Source organism: Chelonoidis abingdonii, chromosome 3 (assembly GCF_003597395.2).
Source record: "Chelonoidis abingdonii isolate Lonesome George chromosome 3, CheloAbing_2.0, whole genome shotgun sequence".
Classification (NCBI taxonomy): domain Eukaryota; kingdom Metazoa; phylum Chordata; order Testudines; family Testudinidae; genus Chelonoidis; species Chelonoidis abingdonii.
This window is the reverse complement of record NC_133771.1, coordinates 79,776,230-79,803,340: the sequence shown is the minus strand read 5'-3', so window position 1 is coordinate 79,803,340 and position 27,111 is coordinate 79,776,230. Positions and strand designations below refer to the sequence as shown.

At 38.8% G+C, this 27,111-nt stretch overlaps 1 protein-coding gene across 4 annotated transcripts in view; it reads left to right on the top strand.

The window, feature by feature from the left end:
- ASCC3 (activating signal cointegrator 1 complex subunit 3) overlaps nt 1-27,111 on the top strand; it is a 544,393-nt gene that overhangs the window by 388,091 nt on the left and 129,191 nt on the right. For all 4 annotated transcript variants that reach the window (XR_012655518.1, XM_075063855.1, XM_075063856.1 and 1 more), the window contains exons 17-23: nt 10,383-10,502; nt 14,495-14,659; nt 15,472-15,558; nt 16,379-16,555; nt 19,576-19,801; nt 23,015-23,169; nt 26,657-26,755. Coding sequence is in view for 3 of the 4 variants with exons in the window: in XM_075063855.1 (XP_074919956.1) it covers nt 10,383-10,502; nt 14,495-14,659; nt 15,472-15,558; nt 16,379-16,555; nt 19,576-19,801; nt 23,015-23,169; nt 26,657-26,755 (1,029 nt within the window). In the remaining variant the exon portion in view is untranslated. The remainder of the gene's footprint in view (nt 1-10,382; nt 10,503-14,494; nt 14,660-15,471; nt 15,559-16,378; nt 16,556-19,575; nt 19,802-23,014; nt 23,170-26,656; nt 26,756-27,111) is intronic.

Below are 27,111 nucleotides of genomic sequence, written 5' to 3'. Positions count from 1 at the left end.
GCACTTTTAAAATCAGCTAGCTAAACATCTAACTTCATATCCAGTATCGGTAAACATCATTTTAGGGACATTCTCATTTTTCTTTGCTGTTTTGCTGCATTCTAGAATATTCTGCAAATTCACAGTTTCCATTTTAAATGTTTGTTTCATTCATTGCAAAGATGAAGCTAGTACCTGCCATTTATTATGATTTATTATATTCTAGCATAACAACACCCAGAGGCTCCAGTTAAATCAGGACTTCATTGTGCTACACATTGTACAAACACACAACAAATCAATGTACTGAGTTTCTGCTAACCCAGACTTGCTGCAGCTGTCTGTTGTTAAACAAATGGACCATTAGCATTGTTTTTGAACCCTAACTTTTGCATTTTCTCGCTTTGTGATTTTAACTGTGAGGCTTTAATGTAGCATTATTATTTGTTTTTCTTCCACTTAATAATAAATTATCTACATTTCATTAGCTTAGACACCATGAAACCAAACTAATTACAGAAGACTTGGAAAGGTAAATATCATTCCATAGTACCAGCTGAGCTGGTATGTATCCAAATGGGCAATTAATCCTCACGTAGAATAGTCACAAGGAAAAGGAGAAGGTAAAAGTAAGACAGATGAGGGAGAAAGTGCTCTGTAATGTTGGAATAGTACTCATCTGGAGTAACTGCTAGGCGTCAAAATATTTAAATTTTAAAAAATGGAGTGCAAGTATTTCATATTCCTAGTAAGACTACCATCCATAACAAAGTTAGCCTGTTTATGAAGAATTGTAAGCAATCTATAATATTGTGGCTGCAGATCTGTAACAGAGAAGAATATGATAATATTTTACTAAATTGGCATTAAAATGTTCAGTAGCATAATTTAATGTCCTCAAACATGAAGGAAATCCATCCTAGGCCCAAAGGTGGCCTCAATGGAAATTGAAATGATCTTAACAGTAACCGAATACCCAAATGGTATTCTGTAAAAATGCTACAGCTTTTTTACTCATTGCAAATATGATATCATAGATCACACGTTACCTTCAGTATGAAATGTAAAGCAATGCATTATAAAGTCAGAGAAGTTAATAACACGAGCAGGAGTTGGGCAGTAACTGAATCATATAATATATATACTTTAGTAGTTAGTAAGACTGACCAGATCACAAAAATTTTTTAGAGAATATGCAATATGCTAAAATATAGTCATTTTAATTTTTATTGCACTAAGTTAAAAACTGGGAGTGAGAGGAGAGAGAGAAAATTGGCAAACTAGTATGCAAATTCCCAAAATAATAAACAAGCATGACTGTCTTTTTGTTCTTTGTTGTACAGAACCTAGCACAATGTGGTCCTGGTCTAAGGCTGAGGCTCTTAGGTGCTACAATAATAGAAAGTAATAACGAATAATAAATAGTGTTAGGGCATGGCTACACTGGAGAGTTGCAGCGCTGGTGGTAGGTTTACAGCGCTGCAACTTACTCTGTGTCCACACTTGCAAGGCACAGCCAGCACTGCAACTCCGTGGCTGCTGTACATCTGGTCTGCTTGGGGTGTAACGATTGCAGCGCTGCTCGTCAAGTGTGGCCACCAAAAGCGCTATTATTGGCCTCCAGGGTATTAGGAGGTATTGCAGAATACCTTTTCAGCCAGTCTGCTCATCAGTTCGCACTCTACTGCCCTGGGCTCAGGTGGCCCGCCCTTTAAATGCCCCGGGAATGTTAAAAATCCCCTTCCTGTTTGCTCAGCCAGGTGTGGAGTGCAATCAATCAATCAGTAACCATGCCTCCACGCGCCAAACGAGCCCCAGCATGGAGCACTGGCGAGATGCAGGACCTCATCAGTGTTTAAGGTGAGGAAGCAGTGCAGTCACAGCTGCGCTCCAGCAGTAGGAATTATGATACTTATGGGCAGATATCAAAGTTCATGCTGGAAAGGAGCCATGAGCGGGACGCGGTGCAGTGCAGGGTTAAAGTAAAGGAGCTGCGGAAAGCCTATTGCAAAGCCCGTGAGGGAAACCGCTGCTCAGGTGCTGCCCCCACGACCTGCCGTTTTTACATGGAGCTGGACGCGATACTTGGGGGTGACCCCACTGCCAATCCGAGGACCACAATGGACAGTTCAGAGCAGGGAGAGGAGAGGGAGGGGGAGGAAACCGAGAGTGAGAGTACGGGGGTGGGGGGAGACACCCCAGAGTCCCAGGAGGCATGCAGCCAGGAGCTCTTCTCAAGCCAGGAGGAAGCTAGCCAGTTGCAGCAGCTGGAACTTTTGGTGAAGAAGAAGCAGAGGAGCATGTTCCCGGTAAGCAGCTTTTATTTTCAGGATGGAAATATTTCAGGAGAGGAGGGGAGGTTATGGCTGCATGCATGCATGCCTAGATGTGGAATAGCCCATTGATGCGGCGTATCACGTCTCGGTAATCGGCGTCTGTAATCTCTTCAAAAGTTTCTGCCAGAGCATGGGCAATGCGCTTGCGCAGGTTTATAGGGAGAGCTACTGTGGTCCTTGTCCCAGTCAGGCTAACGCGTCTGCGCCACTGTGCCGCGAGAGGTGGGGGGACCATTGCTGCACACAGGCAAGCTGCATAGGGACCAGGGCAGAATCTGCATTGCTGTAGAAGACCCTCCCACTCTTCCCAGGTAACCCGCACAGCGAGATATCTTGCAGGATTAACACCTGTGTAAAATGTAGGGATAGTGTTCAGTGCAGTTCCCCACATGCTGCTCTCTGTCTTCCCCAATGCACAGAAACCCCAGTGCAGCCCTGACCCAAGTGAGCCGCGGCAGGTGAGCCGCGGCAGTGAGAACACTCATTTCCCATTACTCACCATGTCTTTGCTGCTATGGCCTCTCTGTGCTATGCTTGCTATGTGTAAAGTATGGTACAATGAGACAAAAAACTCCTTCACTATGATTATACACAATGCAGCCTCTGTAATAAATGTTTCCATTTTTGTTTTTTTTCTAATGACAGTGTCCTTGACTAGTACTAGTAACATACCAGCCCTATCACAGACTGATGAAAAGCTACAAAACCTGAGGAGGAAACCAAGAAAAAGCAAAGAAGATTTGGTGAAAGCAGTTATGAATCAGTCTGCCAGAGAGAGACCTCGAGAAAAGCCAGAAAAAGCAAAGAAGACATGCTGAAAGCAGTTATGAGATCAGTCTGCCAGAGAGGTACAAGAGGCTGCAGACTGGAGAGGAGAAAGAGGAAGCACTGGAGGAAAGCAGAAAGCAGGAGAAAGGAATTGGCTAAGAAGAAAAGCACAAAAGCAGCTGATAAGCCTCCTGGCGCGCCAAGGCGGACTGTATCCAGTCACTCGTAGCCATCAGCAGGTAGCACTACCGTGCTGCCCAATGCCTCCCCCCCCATCCCAAAGCTCTCTCGCACTCCTTGTGCCCCAATGTCAGCTTCAAAACCCCTTTTCTCCCAGCATTTCCAGGTTCTTACCACCTTTCCAGCTGCCCCCAACACCTGTACGTTCACCTACCAGCCCTGAGAACTACGACCCTTACCCTCTGCACTCAACCCCATCACCATGCAGCATATAGGCATCATCCTGAAGTGCAGCAGTCATTGCACAGCACTCCAGGCAGGACAGGATTTTCAAACCTTCTGACTGTACAGTTCACCACCTACCCCTTTTAGCCCTTCTCTTTCTAGTGTCTGTCACTTATCGTTTTCAATAAATGATGATTCTTGGCCTTTCGAAAAACAGTTTTTCATTATTGCAGAGAAGTGCAAAGATACTCGTACCAAATACCCCAAGGAAGAAACAGGCATGCAATCATCTTGTAAATACAGATTGCCTACTAAATCACTCACGTGCACGCTCCCGGCAATGGCCCAACATTACTGTTGGCTTCTTCAGTTCTCAAATTCCTCCCTCAAGCATCCCATTAATCATTGTAGCCCGCTGTGCTGGGCCTCTCTAGTAGCCCTGCTCTCTGGCTGTGCAAATTCAGCCTCCAGGGTCTTGTTGAACCTCGGAGGCGTCCATGCCTGACTGAATGTTTCACCTTCCCTTCACAATATTATGGAGGGTACAAGCACGCGATATAACCGCAGGGATGCTGCTTTCCCCCAAGTCTAGCTTCCATAAAGAGAACTCCAGCGCCCTTTTTTAAATGGCAAAAGCACACTCACAGTCATTCCTGCACCGGCTCAGCTGTAGTTGAACGGTCCTTGCTCCTGTCCAAGCTTCCCTGTATACGGTTTCATGAGCCAAGGCATTAACGGGTAAGCGGGGTCTCCAAGGATCACAAATGGGCATTTCAACGTCCCCTACTGTGATCTTCCGTGGTCTGGGAAAAAAAGTCCCTGCCTGCAAGCTTCCCTGAACAGGCCACTGTTCCGAAAGATGCCCGTGCATCATGCACCTTTCCAGGCCAGCCTGTGTAAATGTCAATGAAAACGCCCACATGGTGATCACAAGGGGCGCCTGGGGAGAACCATAGAGAAATACCCCTCCTTTTTTTCCGGATTAATGTACTCGGATGCCAGGTGGGTTTGGTGCCAGAATAGGAATATGCGTCCCATCTATCGATATGTGCCCTCCGGGTGGATCAGTTGGCCTCTCCAGGGGAAACCATTTTGTGCAAAGCCATCCAGAATGTCCTGCACGTTCCCAGAGTCACGGTTCGTTCTTAGGTTCTTCTTAGCAGGATGCGATTAATGGCCCTGCAAACTTGCATCAACGCTATTCCAACGGTCGACTTTCCCACTCCAAACTGGTTCGCGACGGATCGGTAGCTGTCTGGAGTTGCCAGCTTCCAGATTGCAATAGCCACCCACTTCTCCACTGACAGGGCAGCTCTCAATCTCGTGTTCTTGCACTGCAGAGTGGGGGCGAGCTCCTCACACAAGTCCCATGAAAGTGGCTTTTCTCATCCGAAAGTTCTGCAGCCACTGCTCATCATCCCAGACTTGCAGGACGATGTGATCCCACCACTCAGTGTTTCCTGAGCCCAAAGGCGGCGTTCCACGGTGCTGAGCATGTCCGTTATTGCCACAAGCAATTTAGCGTCAGGCGACTCGATATCATCGTCGGAATCCTCACTGTCACTTTGGAGCTGAAGGAATAGCTCAACTGCCAAACGTGATGTGCTGGCGACATTCATCAGCAAAGTCCTCCGCAGCTCGGGCTCCATTTCCCATATAAATCGCACTGCACAGAGACTCACAATGGCGCCAAACTGCTGGGATGTGAAGCGATGCACCACGGGGCATTGGGACAGGAAGCGGAATGACCCACACCCTTCCATCCCCTAAGCGCCAAAATGGGACAAGGTGCTCTGTGGGATAGCTGCCCACAATGCACCATTCCCAACAGCGCTGCAAATGCTGCAAATGTGGCCACACTGCAGCGCTGGTAGCTGTCAGTGTGGCCACGCTGCAGCGCTGTCCCTACACAGCTGTACGAAGACAGCTGTAACTCCCAGCGCTGCACACCTCCAAGTGTAGCCATACCCTTACTTAAACAGTTAAAAAAAGCTAAGAAGTTGTGATATGCTGCAACACTAAACCGTTTAGAGAGTCTCTTAATTATTGATCCACCATATAAATAAGCAAAGAAATAGAATGAAATTCTGTAATTTTTAAAGTCTGATTATTTTTTTAAAAGACCAAATGTATTGTAATGTAATTGTAATATTGTACTTTAAGGGCCAGATCCCCAGATGGTGCATATTAATGAAATTCCACTGGCTTCAGTGCAGCTAAACCAGCTGAGAATCTGTTGAGAAGTGTGCTAGTGATTGTTTACGAACATTTTAGTGGAAGTAGCAATACTGTAAGTTTGCTGAAAAGCCAAAGTAAGGCATTGACAAGACCATGAAACACCAATTTTTTTATGGCCTCTGATGACAAGGCAGGAAAGATTGGTGTTTGCTTGATTACAGAAAATCAATAGTAAGTCAAACCAGTTACAGTAGTCTGTTGTTTTTCTGGATGGCATCCTGATCATTTATCTCTCTGAGTTCAGCAATAGTCATATACTGATTAGATCTTCACATGTATACTGATTAGATATAAGCTTGCAAAGTTGCAGGAATCATCATAAGTAGCAGAATATGTCTGCAATAGGCCAAAAACACTTTAGGGGGAAAAAATAAAATAAAATGCAAATGGGATACCATTACACTGAACAGTGGCACACCATCATCTGACGTAATGTATTCAGTTTTGATCACCTCACATAGGCTGTGTCTACACTGGCTTTTTTTCCCCCAGAATCACCCAACTATTGACTGTGGCAGAAACAATAGGAGTGGTTTTGGTTTTATAGAGCAGTCACCAGCATATTACCACCAGTTTTCAAATTCCCTTTAGTTCAAGTCTAGAAGATATGGTTTCTTGAAGTGCTGATGGCCACCAGCACCTTCTCTATAGAAGAGTCTCCCATATTGCTAACTCTGTAAAGCTGCATCCGTGCTAGCAAGATTCGCAATTTTTTTTTAGGGACAATGAGATGAGTGTAGACGAGCTATTTAGGAAGAATCTGACTGAGACAGAATAGGTCTAAAAAAGTTCAGCAGTAGTGGACCTTACATTTCAGAGGAAATGACCAAGCCTAAGATTATTTAGCATGGAAAAGTGAAGAATTAAAGAAAATTTGATTCTGATAGGATTTATTGAGCTTTTCTTTTTTAGCTCTAGCAAAGAGAATATGTTTAAAAGATAGCGAATTGATAGGTTGACTTTATTTGATCTTTGTACAGGGGCTTCAAAGAAATTATAAGAAAAATAGTTCTTACTATATGTACAAAATAAAAACCTACTATACTCCTGACCTTAAATAGAATACTTCTGTAGTTCAGATTTATTCAGTCAAATTAGCCCTCATCAGAGGCCATAAAAAAATTGGTGTTTCGTGGTCTTGTCAATGCCTTACTTTAGCTTTTCAGCATTTTCAGTTAACTTACAGTATTGCTTCTTCCACTAAAATGTTCGTAAACAATCACTAGCACACTTCTCAACAGATTCTCAGCTGGTTTAGCTGCACTGAAGCCAGTAGAATTTCATTAACTTGCACCATCTGGGGATCTGGCCCCAATTATGCCTTTTACTCAAGTTCTTTACCTTTACTGAAGAATGATACTGCTCCCTTCTCTTTATTGGGGTAGGACAGTTTCTCCTTTCAAATCTCAGAGTATTTCTGATTGGCCCTGAGGCTGATTTCTCTTTATAAATATGGCACAATCTGCTGAGTCCTGTGATTGTTAATTTATTTTTTTTAATTCTTAATTTAAACATAGTGGGTTAATGGTTGATGGGAAAGGAGGAGCTGGTCCTGTCATACCTATATGAGGTCATATACAGCGATATTCCTTTATCAGACAGTGATGGGAGGGTGTTCTATTGGTAAAATGCTTGTAGCTCTATTCAATTAACTAGCAAATTTTGCATAAAAATATAGTTCAGAAGTTTTTTAAACCTATTTTCTCTGAAGGTCTTTTATTATAGATGTACTCGAGAAGAAAGATCACTTCTGTAAAAATGTTTTTACATAAGTGAAAATTTACATAATTATGTAAAAACATGTTTACAGATGATGTACTGTTAAGAATAGTGACTTATTTAAAATAAAACTGGTAAATTAAGCTGTATTCTGAATTGCTGCTCACCTCGCTATTCTCCTTTGTGTAGGGCTTTTTAAAATTAAAGCTATACATTATTACTGTTATAATTTTTTTCATTCACAGTTGTACTGGTATAAACTCTTGACCGATTAGTTGAAAAAGTCCTACACTGTTGACATAAATAACCTTCATTTTCACTCTAATACGCATTGTGTGCTGGATTTTTAAAACCCAGCCTTTTGTTTTTCAGGCTCAGTTTGCAGTAACAATTATTTGTGTGAGCAATATAATTAATAGTTGTCTATCCATCAGATAAAAAGGTGCAATCAGCAGTTCAGTTTCAACATGATATGTATTTTGTAAGGACCAGTGTTTCTCCTTATAACAGCCAAGTAACTGTTTAAGGAGTTAAAAAAAACTGCTGTATTAAGACTATGTTAAATACAACAATTTCGAATTTTGTTTCTGACTTTGTTAAAGATGAAAACACCTTTATTAGTCTTTTCACTCCACTTACCAGTCCTAAATTTCCAAACTTATCAGAAGCTGCGCTCTCATTTTATAGACCATTTGTTTCATAATTACTCTGAAGGGTTTGCAGTAGAAGATACTTTGTTAGCTTATGTTGACTTTACCCAACAATCCACAGGAACTTGAGGTAGTCACTAGATGGCAGCAAATATTCAAAAGTAGCTGTCACTATTTTCTCCATATCGCATTCAGTCAGTACAGTCCTTAAAAAAATGATGAGCATTAATTTTGAAGCCTTACAAACATTTACAGATTTCATCTGCAACTCATCTATACTACACATTCTTACTATCTTCTTCCTTAGCTTTGCTTTTAACTTTGGAAATATTTAATTGTGAACAAATCTAAATGCAAAATGAGTAATTAAAATGAATGAGGCAAAAACAGTGGTTCGTTTTTGACTCATGTCAGACTTTGCTATCTTCCAGATAGATATAAGAGCGTTATACTTTGATTATTTTAAATTAGATATTTTCAGGAGGGGTGTTGTAATATTGAGAGATGTCATTATGCTACTTCAGGTTATGTACTGGAAAGGGGTTTTTTGAGTCATGGGGAGAAATCAAATGCACAAATTAGTTTGGGTAGCAAATTGATAATAAGCTTATGCACTAGATAAGATATCTTCCCTCCCTTTCAACTGAGTTAAAGTAGCTTAGGATAAGTGTGCATTCTTAACCCGTTCAATATCCCATGAATATATGCACTTATCAAAATATTACTTAGTTGGTGTCCATTTCTATCCTATTGCAAAACAAACCAATCTTATGAAGCATAGCGCTAGCTGAGATTTAAGTATGAACATTCATTATTGAAGTCAAAAGGGGTTACTCCAGATTTAAACTGGTTTAACTAACAGTGGATTTGGGTTTTCAGTAAGGTTGGGTTTTTTGTTTGTTTCCTATTTCATAATAATAAATTTCCCTATTATTAACATATAGATCTGTAGATCTGAGGATTTGAAATTGCTTACCATTGTGTGTGCTTTTTTTTTTTAAAGTAATTGAATGGATTTATGTGAGACAGACCATAAAAGCAAATTGCTCTTTTAACATTAGTCATTGTTAAAGAGTTTGCCAAACAATATGGAGAGAAACAAAGCAAAAGAGTATATTTTGTTTGAGTAGTATAATGGAAATCTTCAATTCTCACAGCCAAATAATATTAACATGTTAGAATAAAAACAAAAATAGTTGTTGCCTTTTGTGACTAGAACTAAAACTGAAGTTGCCTTTTTAAAATGTAAATATGTAATGTCAATACTGTACCACTAATTTACAAAAAGATTCCTGAGTGAGATGTTGTTTCAATATGGTTGCATTAGTAGTCTACAGAAATATAGAAAATCACCCACTCAACTTTCAGTTACATTCTGATACTACAGCTGTGTGCTAAAGGCAGGAGCAGCCCTAACCATTTTGTTGGCTAGAGTGAAAAATGTTTTTACAACCTCTATTCCCTCCATACTGGTGCCTGAGCCAAATAACTAAATAAATAAATAAGCTGGCCAATCAGCGGAGCAAAAAATAACAATAATAAAATAGGCTGGCCAGTCATAGTGAAGCAAAACAAAACACCCAGCGGTACAGCACCCCTGGAATTTACCACCTAAGGTGAGCACCTTGTTCACTTGCCCCTACAACTGGCCCTGGCGAGAGACCATGTGTATGTGAATCTTCAAAGATAAAAGGCAGGTGAAACCTATTTTTAAACTGATGACAATATATGGAGACATGGTAAAAATCCTGGGGTGCCAATGTTGTTTGATTTGAAAAATATATATAGTCATCTTATTTTCACAATTTCAGGACATTTTCCCTTATAATATGGCTTCTTAAACACACATGAGGATATAATTGAAACATTTTCAATTTAAGTCAGGTTGCAAACATCTCACTTAAACTCAGACGGGAAGGTAAGTTTACATGGTTTAAAATATGAATCTTGTTCATAGAAGAATTACAGGTTCCTTGTAGTAGAAGCCTGTATTGCGTGATCTTTTCTCCTGTTTATAATTTTTACATTAGAAGATCATTTAGGTGCTCAGGTATCTGAAATCTACTGTGAAAAAGGTATCATGGTTATTCATGCTTTAGAAATGCAGATATATAGGTGGTTCAGAAGAGATTGTTATATGATTATTATTTTAGTATATTTAAAATAGAAAGCTTCGGACACTTTCTCTAATCTAGTTCTAATGACTGAATTCAGTATATTATGAACTTAATGCTTGTGTTTTCCTCTAATAAGTAAGTTCAATTTTTGTCTCTCTTCCTACTTACAGGTTGCTCTTGGAACAGTAACTAATGTGGAGGAAGCGGTAAAGTGGATAAGTTACACTTATCTTTATGTACGGATGAGAGCAAATCCATTAGTATATGGCATCAGTCACAAGGCTTATCAGGTAGAAAATGCATTTTAAAAAAAAAATCTAACCTGCTTTCTGGTTCTGTAATCCTTTCCTGATGTGGAGATAAATATTTGCCATTTCTGCTTTACCTGACATCAGCAATTCTTTAAGTGTTTGAAAAGGGGAAGATATTTTCTAGAGCAGAGAGTTATTTTTTAAAAAAATAGTAAGTTAAAAGGTCCCTTCTGAGTTGTTCTGTCAAACAGTTTTACTCAGTGTCATACAAAATACGTTTTCAGTGGCCAAATTAGCCATCAACGCATAGCACTCGTTCTTATCAAAACAGCCGTCATGCTTTAGTCACCGTCAGCATTTCAGTAGTGAAAGTCACAGATGAGTTATACAGTCAAGGTTCTTGAAGCCTTAGCTCTGCCCTACGCACGGTTTTTCCTATGTCAAGTATTTGTTTTAGAAGATCTCACCACTTGCAGTATCATAAATTATTAGACAGCATATTTGTTAATTTAACAGGTTAATAAAATCAGTCATTCAATCAGATTTGAAATCTTTTTCTTGGGATCCAGTTTTATTCCTTTGTTTGATGTTGGTTTTAGATATTATTTTGTGTGTTGAAATAAATCAGAACATAGATATATTTTTTTCATAGTGGAATTCCTTATTTTTATTTTTTGGTGTGTTTCATAGTTTACAGGAAATGTAAATACCTATTTTTCTTAAAACACTGCTGTATATGCACTGCTAGAGCCTTCAACAATAGTAATTCGATAGGCAGGAGAAGAACATGAAGTGGTAGGAGGAAAAAACGAAGGAAATATTTCTCTGGAATTTTATTTATTTTTTTAATGGCAACTGTTTGTTTGAAACTGCTTAGAGGTTTTGGGGGTAGGCGTAATCCTGTTGGATATGGTTTAATGGCGAGAGTGCCGATAAGATGGTCAAAGGTTCATGATAAATGTAATTTGTTTCACACCTCCACAATTGGTTGCATGGCTTCATAGTTTTTTCACATGACTATCAACACCCAGGTTTTGAGTACCTACAACGTTCCTAGCAGTATGCCAGTGTCAGGTTTCAGGTCCAATATCTTTGTTCTTTGGAGCTGAAAGTGGGATTTAAACCATAGGGAAAGTGGGTAAGAATTCCATAGTTCTCAATACATTATAGTGAGATGTAATTTAAATATTTTATGGGCACACATTTAGAATGGCTTTGTGAGTTCAGTCATCTCAAATGCATATTAATAAATCACTTATACTGTATTATAATGTCTTTGTATATGGTTAGCCAAACTCACATAGCCAGGTAAATTAAAAACATAATCTAAGGTATCATCAAATACTAGATCTAGCTGGGGCTCAACAGTGAGAGTTTTGACATATCCTCGCTCTGTAGAATTCCTTCGCACTCAAAGACCCATGTCTCTGGCAAGCAGTACTGAGTTCTTCGGCAAATTGTTGATTGATTTAAGTATATTGGATAATTAATGTAAATATGTTTGGTAACACCAAATGATAACATTAAAACACAATTAATAGGAATAATTTTTAAAAAAAACTAACAAAAATATGTTTGTGACATTCTTCAGCCAAACAAGCAAGTGCCAGTCCTGAAGGTCCACCAGTTTTGTGCCATTACTACAGATATCTCCTTCGCTGCTGCATCCTGTACTGAATCATTTTGAAGTGGCCTTTGCTGTCTTGTGTTAAGATAGAAACAGGGTATACCTATTAGAGGTGGTGTTTATTAATGCCTTTGAATAGCAGAGAGCAAGTAGGCCTGCAGACATAGATATTCTCTTCTTTCTTGGAAGCATCTGATTTATGTTTTTATATTGCCGAGTTACGTTATACAGAGTGCAGGGCAGTTGTGCAGTTTCAGGTTCAGCACAACTATAGTTTTAAGAGTTATGCAATTCCTTTTCCTCCCAATCCAGTTGTAGGTGTTTAATTTTCATAATTGGTATACAGTTATTTCTTAATAATCATGTGATTTGCCAATTTATATATCCATATTGGCCAGCCAGTCTAGCCATTCAGAGTGCATTGATTTGCATAATTACTTTTGGTCAGATGGTCCCCAGATGTATAGTGGATGTGTATGCAAAAAAATCTTCTCTTTTCCCCCCTGCCCTTTTTGTCCTGTGTAAGAGCCACATAGCATTGCAGTCCCTGCTCCCATGAGCTCTCTCAGTACTACAAAAGGTGCAGGAAGGAGGTAAGGCGAGGCCAGGCTGCACAGCACCCCACCACACCAAGGAGCAGACCTTCCTCCCCAAAGGGGTGTAGCAGCTCTGGCTGTAAACCAGGAAGTCCAGAATGTCTCTCAGTGCTCTCCCTGGGGTAATGCTTTTCCATACCCAGCCTTACTTAGGGCTTTGCCAGATAGTCATGATCTAGACGTGTTCAGTCAATAACCATTCTGTAAATGTGTAAACCTCTCATCTTTGCTTCTCCAATCCCTCTGCTTTGATCACAACTTCTCTCAAAAATTCAGACTGTTTCCCAGTAGCAGTGATGATGTCTGAGCTTCTCCTTCCCTCTTGCTGAAGCAGAAAGACTCAAAAAATTACATTAAAGAGAGTAGGAAGGCAGCAAAGAAAATTAGGTTGTCATACCGCTGAAAGAAAAATACTTTTTTGTTGTTTTTTGTTTTGTTTGAAGGGATTTTTTTAAGGTAAACCCTTTGACATTTTCCTTCCTTTCAATCCCTCTCCTCTACCATCTTTCACCCCTTGCTTGTCCTTCTGTGGGTCAACAAAGCTTTTTGTCCTCATAACTTCTACATGATGGTGTTTATAATGCTTTGAAATCTTGGAGAATCCCAGTCTCTTCACTTTTGAGTCAGCTTAGGAAAACTAAATTAAAATGTATATCAGTTATTGTGAAGTAAAGACCTTGCTTCTTAGGAATATGAGGAAATAAAGAAGAGGATGAATTATATAATGAATTAAAGAGTTTCTAAAATAACATCCTTTTCAACAGTTTAACAGCCTGTGTTTGGACTTTGTGATTTTTTTCCTCTTTCATTTCAGTTTTGAATATTTCATTAAAAATATCAATATAAGAAGAAACTGAGCTTTCTTCTGATTAGGGCCTTGATCCTGTAAACTTACACACATGCTTAACTTTACGTACACGAATAGTCTAAACCTATTTAGTCTCTTGTAGCGGTATCTGAGCTGCTGTTGCAGTTGAAGGTGCTTGGGAGCTGAAATTGTCTGGTTTGTAAGGGCCATTCTAGGCAGGATCTCTGTTGTTGAAGTCCTTCAGGATTCCTAACTATAGAGACATAGCCATGAGGACTCTGCAGAGGCACAGCAGGCAGGGACAGCCAGGGCCGCCCGGGAGGGGGCAAGTGGGGCCCTGCAAGCCCTGGCCAAGAATCCCTTCCCTGGCTAGAGACATCTTTTTAGTTTTTACTCATCCGGGGGCAGTCCAGGTCTTCGGCGGCACTTCAGCGGCGGGTCCTTCAGTGCTGCTGAAGAAGTGGAGCGAGTGAAGGACCCACCACCGCCGCAGACTCGGAGCGCCACCCGGTGAGTACAAGGGCCGCAGCAAGTGGCGCCTTTTTTTTTTATGTCCGGTCCCCGCTTTGCCCCAGGCCCCCTGAATCCTCTGGGCAGCCCTGGGGACAACCAGTGCTGTATACCCAGCTATGGGCCAGCAAGTCAGCCAGAGCTATATTTTAGCAACTTCATCATTAGTCTTTCACTGCTATAATTATCTGGGGTCAAGTAACTTCCTGATTTTTTTTTTTGTTGAAATATAGTATAATTTGAGGATGGACCAGTACATAGGCTGCATCTTCTCATTGATATTCATGTTTGGTATGTGTAGCAACTTTTTGTGGACCTAGTGTCAGTATAACTGGTATTAATGAGGACTGAACTAATTCTTGGTGTGATGATCATGGCCTTATTTTATTTGTTTTGCAACTGCATTTTGTTTCTGACTTCTAGAAAACCTGAATTATCTCGGTGAACTGCCTCATTTGTCACTTTTTTGTATTTTGTGCATGGTCTCTAGATGGATCCAGGGTTAGAGAAGCACAGAGAACAACTGGTGATTGAAGTTGGCAGAAAGCTAGACAAAGCCCGCATGATTCGTTTTGAAGAAAGAACTGGATTTTTTTCTTCAACAGATTTAGGCAGAATTGCCAGCCACTATTATATTAAGTATAATACTATTGAGGTACAATAACTTGTTCTACTTCTGGTATACTTCTCTCTTTTTGACCCTTTATAGAAAATGGTCATGAAAAGATTTTATAGGACATATAGCCAATTTAACATTGATATCTTTTGGAAATCATGGTCACTAAAAGAAACTAAGCATATGGCAATAGTGAAAGCATTGTTTTGGTCAGATTTGGTTTTGGATGATGATTTCTACATTCTCTCCCCCTTCCTAAGACTTAAGATATCTGTCACCTGTATATCCATGTGCAGGAAATAGAACTTGCTTGCACAGAGCCCACTAACAGAAATGTTTCTGTGGGTGAAAATGCTATCACCTTGTCATTCAGGTGATAGAATTTATCAGTGCAGCACAGGCAAGAGTTAGTGCACTGAAGCGTGTGTAGGTGTGCATATCTGCCCAAAACTGTTCCTGCTCCATTGGAGGCTGGGAGCAGAAAATCTGTCACATCATCCTTTAATTGGACATATTAACGTACACATTCAAACATAGTGTGGACAAGATTTTCAGAAGTGACTATGGATTTTGGTTGCCTTCATTTTTGGGTCCCCAACTTGAGACATCTTAAAAGCAGCTGTTTTTTAGAAAGTGCAGAAAAGGCCCTCTGAACGTTTGGTCCTCTTTAAGTTGTCTGAAGCTAGGTATCCAATAACTGAGGTACCTGCTTACTTTTAAAAATCTTAGAGACTCTTTTCTTTGAGTTATTACTGAGAGCAGAATTGTCTTTAATTTTAAGTTGGTAGGTCAAAACATTGTTTTTATATTTTTATTTTTAACAGTAACTCAAATCATTTTATTTTTGATAGACTTTCAATGAACATTTTGATGCTCACAAAACAGAAGGTGATATTCTTGCTATAGTATCTAAGGCAGAAGAATTTGAACAGATCAAGGTAAGATGCATCACTTCATCCAGAAGGACACTTTTAATGGAAGTAGATCCCAATCCACAGCATCAGGTCCATAAAATGCATGACCAGTGGTTGGAGAACGAGTAGGACTTTTAACCCTACTCTCTGAGTCCTCTGGATGTCAGGTAGTCAGGGCCCGATGGAAATGGTCCCCAACTGATTCCCTGAAGGGGCCAAACATTTATCCTCTTTAAATAAATTTTAGACTGAGACTGTCAATCTCAGTAGATTTATGGTATGTTTTTCATTCTCATCAGTGAGTATGTAAAATGCTATGCATTATTCAAACTGTAGATATGAATATTTCTTTACTTGTATTAAGACTTAATCTTATTAACAGTGAAAACTCTAATATCATGAATCATAGTACTTTACAGTTTTGAGCTAAGAATATATTATGCCACATGCAAACTGTATGACTATAATGAATGCATTTAATGTTAATTCAAATTTGCCCTAATCCAGATGGACAGAGGTTTTACTCTGGTCAAATAAAAAATGAAATCTCATCAGACGGAGGATGGTAGGGTCAGAAGATTCAATTTTTGTGGCATAACAAATTTTTGTGTGTCAATGGCAACCTTAATAGATGGTGATGAATAATAAAATGTAATTGTGTCACTATTAAGATAGTTTCAATTAAGTTCTATTAGCTACAGTCTGGAAGACTTGTTTTTTTATTATTATTTTGTGTAAAACTAGACTCCATTTAAAATAATGTTTCTAAGAGATAATGGAAATTTAATGTGAAAGTTTTTACCAAGTTACTCCAACCTCTTCAAACATATTAATTGTGTTTTAGGTAAGAGAAGAAGAAATAGAGGAACTGGATGTCTTACTGAACAATTTCTGTGAACTTTCTGCTCCTGGAGGTGTGGAGAACAGTTATGGGAAGATAAATATCCTCCTTCAAACATATATTAGCCGAGGAGAGATTGATAGTTTCTCCCTTATTTCAGACTCTGCATATGTTGCACAGGTAAAAACAAAAACAAAAAAAAAACTATAAAATCTATTTGTTTGTCTTTCTTCACATCTTTCATTTACCCAGATGTATGGATAGTTATGTGGGCCCAGATTTTCAAATCGCATGTGCATATATGATTTGAAAATCTGAGCACTAGCTTTTAAGATTTCAGCACAGAATATTTTTGATTTAGTGAAGAATAATTTCTAAGTGCTAATTTAGGAGGCCAGGTTGTACTTTTTTAGTTCAGTTTGAATTAGTTTTCCAGTATAGTAGCCATTAACTGTTGTTTATTCATCTTTCATAGTTTAAACCAGGGCTACCCAGAGGATTCAAGGGGGCTGGGGCAAAGCAATTTCGGGGGCCCTTTCCATAAAAGAAAGTTGCAATACTATAGAATACTATTTTCTCGTGGGGGCCCCTGTGAGGCCTGGGGCAAATTGTGCCACTTTCCTCCCCCTCTGGGCAGCCCTGGTTTAAATTACGATTGCATACAAGATGTTAGCCTTAAACCTCAGTGTTTCCTAAATTTGCAAAAAAGTTTAAATGTATTTAACTTTTTTGCTTTCTAATTTTATATGTTTGTTTTGCAAATCATTATAAAATTGGTTTACACCAGAATATGTGCTATTAATATGGGTCTTACAAATCTTAAGTAGGCTGCGTGGGGTGTAGACCAGAATACAGATGCTCTCCCAGTTACGCAAACCCGACTTACGCAAATCCGCACTTACGGAAAAAGTTCTGCACGTTCTGTAAGCTTTTTTTTCTTTTTTGCATAATTGCCAGGTATACGTTCCCAACTTAGGCAAAATTCAACTTACGCAAGGCATACACGCTGGTCGGAACTGGCTTTACGTTTACACTACATACCATTAAACAGCTAGATTGGCCCTAGAAGTTCACCAGTCATATACAGATTGACATTTGCTTAATTTGAACATTCGCTTATTTGAAAGGGACTAGCCTGAATGATCTTGCAGAGTGTGAAAACATAACTTCAATGTGCATTGTGATTGGTAGTGTTTGGACTTAAAATTTAAGAAACCTGAAAGACGAGACCAAACTTTATGGAAAACTTCTCCACAGTTGAGGGACTACACTAGGTTGACACCCACACAGTAATGGCAGACTAGTTCATGCTCTTGATTGATGGCTCAGTTTACACCCCAAGCAGTCATCAGCTTGATAGGATGTTTAGTCATCGCATGCTACAACAGCACTGGAAATCTATGGAATATTGCTGCTTCTTCACAAGTCTAGGGTGCATCCCAAAAAGTCAGGGGGCCACTTGAAATTCCCCTTAAGAAGGCATCTGTTTTCTGGCTTGAGGACCTTAAAAGAGGTAAATGACATAATGCACAGCTTATTATAATTCTATATGTCGAGCAATATTAAATGTATGTAGTGGGTTATAAGGTTGTGGTTTTTGGGACCATTTAGGGGTATTTCTGTCTCTTCATTAATAAGCAGTAGCATAGTATGTTCTGATATTGCGCTGTCACATCCTGTCAAACCATTTTAAGAAGAAATAATAGAAATTGTATTTAAATGATATTAAGGATGAGAGTGAAACATTTAAAAGCATAGATACTCTGAGTTAAGATCATCATGCCATCTTAGCTTGTTTCCTTGTGTTCAGGTTTTATAGCGCACGTGGACTTGCTGAGATCATTATACATATAAAGATTGTAATAAGTGCACAACAAGATCATTTTAAGAGAGGTCTCTCAATTTCAGTTTATAGCTTTTATTTGTCTTTCTCAACTGTAACATTTTAAAACAGGTGGTGTGGTCCCATACTCAGGTGCTCAATTTATAAATGTGTGTGATAATTTACATGGGGACATGAGTGGTAGTGCTTAGAATCACAATTTTTAAATTGCAGTTCTACTCCAAAAGGTGACTATTTTAAAAAAAAAATTGTTCCTTTTACCTCAGTAGAAGAGTTGTAGCTGCGTTCTTTAGTGACTAAATATTTTTAGTATCTTTTTCTTTTACTCCTGTTAGCATTGCAGAGCCAGCACAGAATGAATGCTGTTCTGCTCAGTGAATCATCAACAGAACTGATAGCTAATTTCTCACTATAAAGTCAGATTCTTCCCTCAGTTACATCTAGGCAATCCCACTGAAAACAATGGGCTTGCATGGGTATGTAATTGAGCAGAGATGGGCCGGCAGAATATTTGTCATTGCCGTGTTAAATGAATATGGGATGAATAAATTATTTTTTATGTAAAGTCTATGAAGAATTAATCTTGATGTTCAGATTCTAAGTTAAATTTCAAGGAATTTAAATAAGAAGAAAGCAAACATTTTTGTAAACTAAGTAAATGTGATTGAGAAGTCATTGAGAGACAATGAGCAGAACCCCTAAGTGCTGGTGTAACTATGATCAAAACCAAGGACAGGAATCCTGCAGCAGACCTAGCAGTTGAACCTACTTCTCCTGATTACCAGACTTGGGCTTTAACCACAAGACCATGTTCCCCCTCAGCATGAATATCCAATTTTAAATTTTTGAGCACGGTCAGGGTTCTTGTAACAAGAAAAAGTATTACACCTCTACCCCGATATAACGCTGTCCTTGGGAGCCAAAAAATATTACCGCGTTTTAAGTTTGTTATATCGAACTTGCTTTGATCTGCCGGAGCATGCAGCCCCACCCCCCCGGAGCACTGCTTTACTGCGTTACATCCGAATTCGTGTTATATCAGGTCACGTTGTATTGAGGTAGAGATGTACTATCAAAAATTGTTTCTGTTCACTACAACAGTATAGCTTTAATAATTGTTTAATTTGTGTTTACTGTCATCATCTCATTAAGTACTGATGAAGCAATTTTAAAAGATGCAATTAATCATTAGGTAGAAACTGAAAAATAATTTTCTCAAGAATATTTTAGCTAAAACTTAACAATAAAAATATATTTTGGGGGGAGTCTGTTAGGAAAAAATATACATGCTGTATCCAATAAGAAATGTTTGATTTGAATCTAATATTTTTCTTCATCTTGATGTTTCCCTCTGTAGAATGCAGCTCGTATTGTTCGAGCCCTTTTTGAGGTTGCGCTTAGGAAACGATGGCCTGCAATGACGTACCGGCTACTGAACCTCAGCAAAGTCATTGACAAGCGGCTGTGGGGCTGGGCCAACCCTTTGCGACAGTTCTCGGTGCTGCCACCATCGGTCCTCACAAAGCTGGAGGAGAAGAATCTCTCTGTAGATAAGATGAAGGACATGAGGAAAGATGAAATAGGTAAAAAAAACATAATAGCAATGTTCTGTTTAAACATTAGGCTCTATATTCTCCTCTTTACATTGAGTAAGAACTTGCTGTTAATCGCATTGATTTTTGACAGTTGACAACTCAGGTCCTTCATTACTTTCAACTTGAATACTGTTTATGTGAAAAAGAATGAAAGTGGGGAATTATAACAAAGGACACCACCAATAAGTGGGTCATGCCTCCTTCTGAATGATTAAATTCATTTTCATTTAACCTGAGGAGTTCATTGCCACAACATTATCATTCCAGCCAAGAGCTTAGTGGAGTTTAATAAAGGATTTGATATATATCAGTAATGAGGACATCCACAATTTCATTTATAGTAATAAAAACAAAATTAGAAGGTGAATATAAACACTTATGCATTAGCTAACCACCAACTGATGGGGTAGAGGGAGAAAGTTAAGAAGAAATCTTCTTTATTTTGAATACTTTTTAACTTGTTTCCCCTACTTTGGAGGGATGTTTTAGATCCTGGACTTCAGTCTGCATTTTCAGGCCTCTGATCCAAGGTGATACTTTTCACAGCATTTTTGTTATACAGTAACTAGGGCTGGGCCACTTTCAACTCTGTCTGTCTGTCTTACAAAAAAGTAGACTGGAATTTTCAATTAGTTCCCAAACATACAGTGAAAATAGACATTCAGCATCTTTTCAGTCTTGGACTGGCTTAACTCAACAACCAGAGATGACCTGCATACCTGACTTGGCAGCAATCTGCAAGTGTTCAGATCACTTCCAAGATAAGGCTCCAGTCCCACAAATACATAACGGCGCTTGACTCATGTGAGTAGTCCCAAAGTTAAGCACCATACATAAGTGTATGCAAGATATGAGCCTATGCTTTTATTTTCAAAGTTAAATCAGGTGCTTAAAAGAAATCTCCAAAGGTTTTGTATCATCACTAAACATACTACCTATGTATGTGGGTGTATTCTGTGGCTTTTCAGATCAGCATCTGTACCTTATGTATTATTATAAATCAATTTGTGCTTTCATGGTATTATGTCAATGCTTAATACTAGTATAATATGGCAGTGAATGGCCCTGTGCCTTTTTTTTTTTTTTTTTTAAAGAAAGCTGCCCTATGATTTTTCTGGAACATATAAGATGTTGGATTAAAAGACATGGAAAGAGTTTCACTTTCCTCAATTTCAGTGTGAATGCCACTTACCATTGCATTCTGAATTTAGATGTGTTTCTACATGTATATAGAATATGCATAGTTACATTTTAAATGGACTACTTTTCATGTGTAAGCAGATGGAGTCTAGTATTTGACCATGGAAATCGATTATTAGTGATTAGATACTGTCATAATGGGTGTCCGATAGCCCTATAAATGCAAAGTGCATCCCTGAGAGCTGTTACTTGTTTAATGTCCTTCTCCCAATCTGCTTTCTTTCTATCTGTCTCCCTTCCTCCCTCCCTCCAAGACACGAGAGAGAGGGAAAGCGTCTGCTGGCACCTAGAGGATAATAGGGTAATAAGAGAGAGACAGCATAGATTTGTCAAGAACAAATCATGACAGTCCAACCTTATTTCCTTTGATAGGATTATTGTGAGGAAGCTGTAGACGTGATGGATTTTGATGCAAACTAAGGAAACGTGGTCTAGATGAAATTACTTCACGTTGGATGCACAACTGGTTGAAAGACCATATTCAAAGAATAGTTTTCTATGGTTCATTGTCAAACTAGGTGAATGTATCTAGTGGGATCCTGCAGGGATCATGTCTGGGTCCAGTACTATTCAATATTTTCATTAATGCCCATATTTAGTCTTGAGAGAAGAAAATGAATGGGGACCTGATAAGCCCTCAAATATGTCAGGATCTGCTATAAAGAGGACAGTGATCAGTTGTTCTTTATGTCCACTGAAGGTAGGAAAGATAAGAAGTAATAGGGTCAAGGGAGATTTAGGGAGATTTAGGTTAGATAATAGGAAAATTAAGTGTCTTCCCCTGGAAATTGATGGAAAGATTTTTTTACAGTTCAAGTGATTGTCGTGTTCTCTGAAAAAGTATGTTAAGTCTTTGTGGAATCAAGTAAGTTTTATACTTCTTTTAGTTAAAAATGCCTGTTTTTAAGCAGCTAGTTCCTTGGGTTAGAGGATTATATGATTCTGACATTTTCAGAAGTCACAGATATTTCTTTTAACATTCTCTTGATGTAACTCTAAAATAATCACCAGCACCACCAGAGCAGATAGGCCCTGATTCTGCATTGACATGTTCATGCAGATCCCCTGTACAGACCCACATAGGGTCTTCACACAGGCTCAAGATTTCACCCACATGCATTGCATTGTAGAATTGATCTGCCCGTATAGCCTTATTGAGCTAACTGAACCGTAGGAACACCAATATTTTATATGCCTTCGGAAGTTTTGCTTTTGTCTGTAAAAAAAAAAAAAAAAAAAAAAAATAGTGACATTATAAGTAGAATAAGGGCATTTCTGGACTGGAGAAATTGCACCCATTTAAAGAAATTGATTTGAAATCAATCTAGTTAAAATGGTGTGTGCATACTCTTAATGTAGATGCGCTTAATTTACAGATGTAAGCTAACTGATTTAAGCAAGGGTTAAACCTGCATGTGTCTTTGCGAGGAATGTGCCTTGCTTTAACTAGATCAATTTTAAATTGAGCAAGGCCTAGTCTACGTGATAACGTTATACAGTTTTAAGTAAATCCATTTATATATTGCTTTAGTTAAATCAGTGCAACCTCCATGCATAGGTATCAGTTTAAGTGTCTCATATCAATGCCAATTACATAGTCAAGAATCAACTTAAACAAAATCATATCACCTCATGCGTTAGTATTTATGTGTATAGAAGAGACAATATGTTTTTCTAACTAGCAGGTCAAAAAGTCATTAGAAGAAAAAGGAAACTGCCTTGAAAGAGTAGCTTATTCAGCATGAATTCTTAATAGTTATTTTGACCCATTGGTAAAAGCCAGCAGAGGAGTTAATAATGTCTTTTTCTGAGCTGTAAATTTGCTAATTCAAATGAAGTATTACAAAATATTCCAACATACCAGGTCAAGAGAGTCATTTACACACCAAACAACAAAACAAGCAAGCAATAACATCCCTTTCTGAACCCCTATTTAAAAGTCTGATTTGCATTATTTTTCCTGTAAATGCACATTTGTTTCACCTGGTGTTTTCTTTGTAGGTCACATGCTGCGTCATGTGCATATTGGGTTAAAGGTCAAACAGTGTGTCCATCAAATTCCCTCCATTACAATGGAAGCAGCTATTCAGCCAATTACACGTACTGTACTCCGTGTTAGGCTGAACATCACTCCTGACTTCAAGTGGAACGATCAGGTAAAAATTAAGAAGGGACTGGGGAAAAGCACTTTCCAGCTTTCAGTAATTAAGGTGAAGATTATCATGAGAATTTAGCTATTTGGATAATGTAAAAAGGTGATTTTAACTATTTATAAAGACAATGTGATCTACAGAGATGCATTAATTTTGCGGTGCCTATGGAAGAATATATCTAAAGAAAGTATCCTTTTTTCATTCAAGTTAATTTAAATAAGACTGCACTCTTTCGTAACTTCATAAAAAATAGTTTAGAGAACAGATGTTAATAGTGGGAAAAAATGTACTTTTACATTTGTAAACTGCTCCAATGTATAAGGACTTGTCTACATCGGAAAATTATATAGCTATTAGCTGAAGCTTGTATTCACAGGCAATCTAACAAGGTGAGAATTTAAACTAATATTTTTATACCTGTATGATTCCCCCATTCACCACCATCGCCCTCAAAGTGAACACTTTTATTCCATTTAGCTTATGTCACTTGGGAAGGATTTAAAGCTAAACCAAAAAAGACAGCCTTACAATGGAATAAGAGTGCCCACATGGAGCCATTATATGGGCATACGTTAAACTCTTCCATATAGAAAAGGCCTTGGGCACAAACAGGCTTTTTTTCTCCATTTGGCACATATCTCTTATTTTCTTCCACTTTTAGGAGATTGGAGAGGTTGTACTTCTGAAAACTAGCAATCCTGTTCTTGGATTAAGGTTCAGGTTCTAAAACTCCATTTTCAAAGCCTACCCCTTTTTTAAGCAAAAAAGTGCACATATCAAATTGATCTTGCCCACAAAGTGAATGTAATAGACTTTTGTTCTAAAAATAGATTTACACCCTTTTTTAAAAATTGTTTTCTCTGGTCATAAGGGCTTTTACTTTTTCTTTTGGAAAGCTTTTCTGTCTTAGATTGTGAATAGAAGGAGTGGTGATCAAAATACATGCAGTTTCTTTCTAATCACTTCCTTGACTGATTATAAAAATATCTTTGAATGAACTCCTAACCTAATCTTGCACCAACTAATTTTGGTGACTTAATTTTGTACATGTACTGTTTTATATTACAAAAGGAGATAATTTGAAAAATTTAGTTGAGTCTCTATCTTGCATCAGTATTACTAATACAAAGTTCAGTACTGATGAGCTAATATATCGTTAAGGACAAAACAGTTCAACACTTGTTCTTTAACTAGAATCCATTTACAGCAGTGCCTTCCGAAGGCAAACCATAAAGTATACCAAAGAGGTCTGTACTTGGAAAGAGGAAGCATTGGGGAAAATAGATTTTTGCCCAGGCTTATTACTGTGACCTTCAACACAGCATGGTCTTAATGGTTGCTTTGGAAACATTGCAAACCTTGTGTCAGTTTGTACTATGGAGCTCTTAAAATGTGAATACATATATTTGTATTAATCAAATCCTGAAAATGTTACTGCCTTTTTTGTTTTGCTCTGACTGTTTGTATCCGGTAAGCTTATTATTAATTACAAAAGAATCTTTATTATAGTAAATAACTACAATGATTTTTAATTATCATTAAAAATTAATCATTATCATTTTAAATTTAACAGTTGACAAACTATTAAAGAATTGCTTTCCCATCAGCATGCTACTATTATGCTGGTAAACTGCCCAGAAGACCACAGTGGCAGCTGTCGTCAGCACAAAAACTGACTGCAAGGGAAGTCCACCTGTAATAAGACTAGAAATGCACCAGCAAAATCAGAATTGTAAAAACCCATGTACTTAATTGAAATGCCTAGCCTAGCTAAACATTTCTAGTGCATGCACCATGACAGCATCTAGGTGCCAAACAAAACAAAATAATACAAAACTGGAATTGACATAGTTTGATCGTATTTCTGGGATTGTTCTAGAGGGTAGGTGAAGAAACAATCTTGCTGTTCATTTTGTACTTTACTTTATCGGGGGAAAGCCTGTGCAAAGGAAATATTTTACATTGTGTTCTAGAAAAGGTGACACATGAGTTTGTTCTTATCTTTAATTACAGCAATTACCAAAGTTAAGAGCCCTTTAGTTCAGCTAAAGTCTATGAGCCAGATCCTTGGCTATGAAATTTTCCCTTTACCCTACTCCAGCAGAGCAAGGGACCATGAGTATTATTCCATTACAAAGGAATGGAAGGGTAATGCAAAGCCACACAAGGAGTATGGGAATCCCTGGGTGTTGTAGCACTGGCTTAAGTCTTGTGCCACAGAATATGGCTGTGGAGTAGGGTGTGCCCAGAGCACTGTTACACTCTAGCAATCCCCAGTGGTCTCTAGGGGTTGTTACTGCCAGCACTAGTTAAAACAGCCTTGAGTCACCTTTGCCCCTCTTACACTATGGCTGGGCAGCTGGAGCGGCGGCTGCTGGCCAGGAGCCCAGCTCTGAAGGCAGAGCCACTGCCAGCATCATCGGAGAAGTAAGGATGGCATGGTATGGTATTAACACCCTTATTACTCTAGTGCTGCCTGCAGGCTGAGCCCTCAATTAGCAGCCGCCATTCTCCAGCTACCCAGATCTGATCGCAGCAGTGCAGAAGTAAGGGTGGCATGATATGGTATTGCCACCCTTCTGTGCTGCTGCTGGCAAAGCACTGCCTTCAGAGCTGGGTGCCCAGCCAACAGCTGCTGCTCTCCAGCTGCCCAGTTCTGAAAGCAGCAAAGAAGTAAGATGCCAATACCTTGCCCAGGGAATGGAAAATTCCTTCCTGACCCAAAATATGGCAGTTGGATAAACTTAATGCATAGCTGTGAAGACTTCCAGAGCCCTAACGCTCAACACGATAAAGTGGCAAGACGAGAAGCATACTACAAGCCAAATGGGAGGGTGGGAAAAAGAATTGTTCCCCGATGCCAAAACATGGAAATTATCCCTGGCCAGGTGTCAAGCCCTGTTAATACTCTTTCCTCCCACCCAATCCAGAACCAGTTACTGACAGCTTATCAACACACCATCTAATGAAAGGCCCAAAGATGTTGGTAGTCATAGATGTTCTTGCCTGAAAGATTAGTGGGGTTCAATAAAAACAGTTTCCACCGGAGAAACCTGCATGGAATTTGGAGGGAGGATCACAAGTTGCAAGAGGAAAGAGTTTTTGGAAAAGTCTGTCCGTGTGCACATGGCTTGAATGCTGGCTGCAGTTGCAGCACCTGAAAATAGTTCTCTTAATAAAAAGACAAGTTAGTCTAGAAATATGGAGTCCTCTTATGTTATTACCCACTATATGATATTTGAAATACCCACAGAGACAGAACATTCACTCCTGCTTATATAATATATAATGTGTCAAACTGGTACAATTATAGATGACAAATTTCAGGTGGAAGGGTTTCATCAAAAGTTTTACATTGCTCCCTGATTTTGTCATATTTTCTTTGTAAAAAGTAAACCCACATTGTACTGAAATATATCCCCAAATATCTGGTGTATTCTGAGAGGTCTAAGAGGTACTTGTAACGGGGGAACCTTTTCCCTTCTTTTAGGTGCATGGCACAGTTGGAGAGCCCTGGTGGATCTGGGTGGAAGACCCCACTAATGATCACATTTATCATTCAGAGTATTTCGTCATTCAAAAAAAGCAGGTAACTATGTCCTTATGCAGAATTTCAAAGCATGTAAGAAAAAAAAAGCTGGCAGATAGTTTGGAAATAATTATTATAAACCTCTGTGTTGTCCTAACCCTGAAATGTATACAGTAACGTCACCAAATTTTCAAAATCCGTTGTCTGCCTTTCAGTTCTTAACATCTGCTAAAATTGGTCTTTGACGTGGATGTTCACTAATATTGTTACAAAAATGAAATCCATTAAAGGATTTGGCTCTTTCTCTGAGGGACAGTTGCTTCAGATGAAAAATCAAATCTATAATGCTTGTTTTTATTAAGATTGTAAATACATGTTACTCACTGCTCTTCCATCCCAACAAATAAATAAAATAA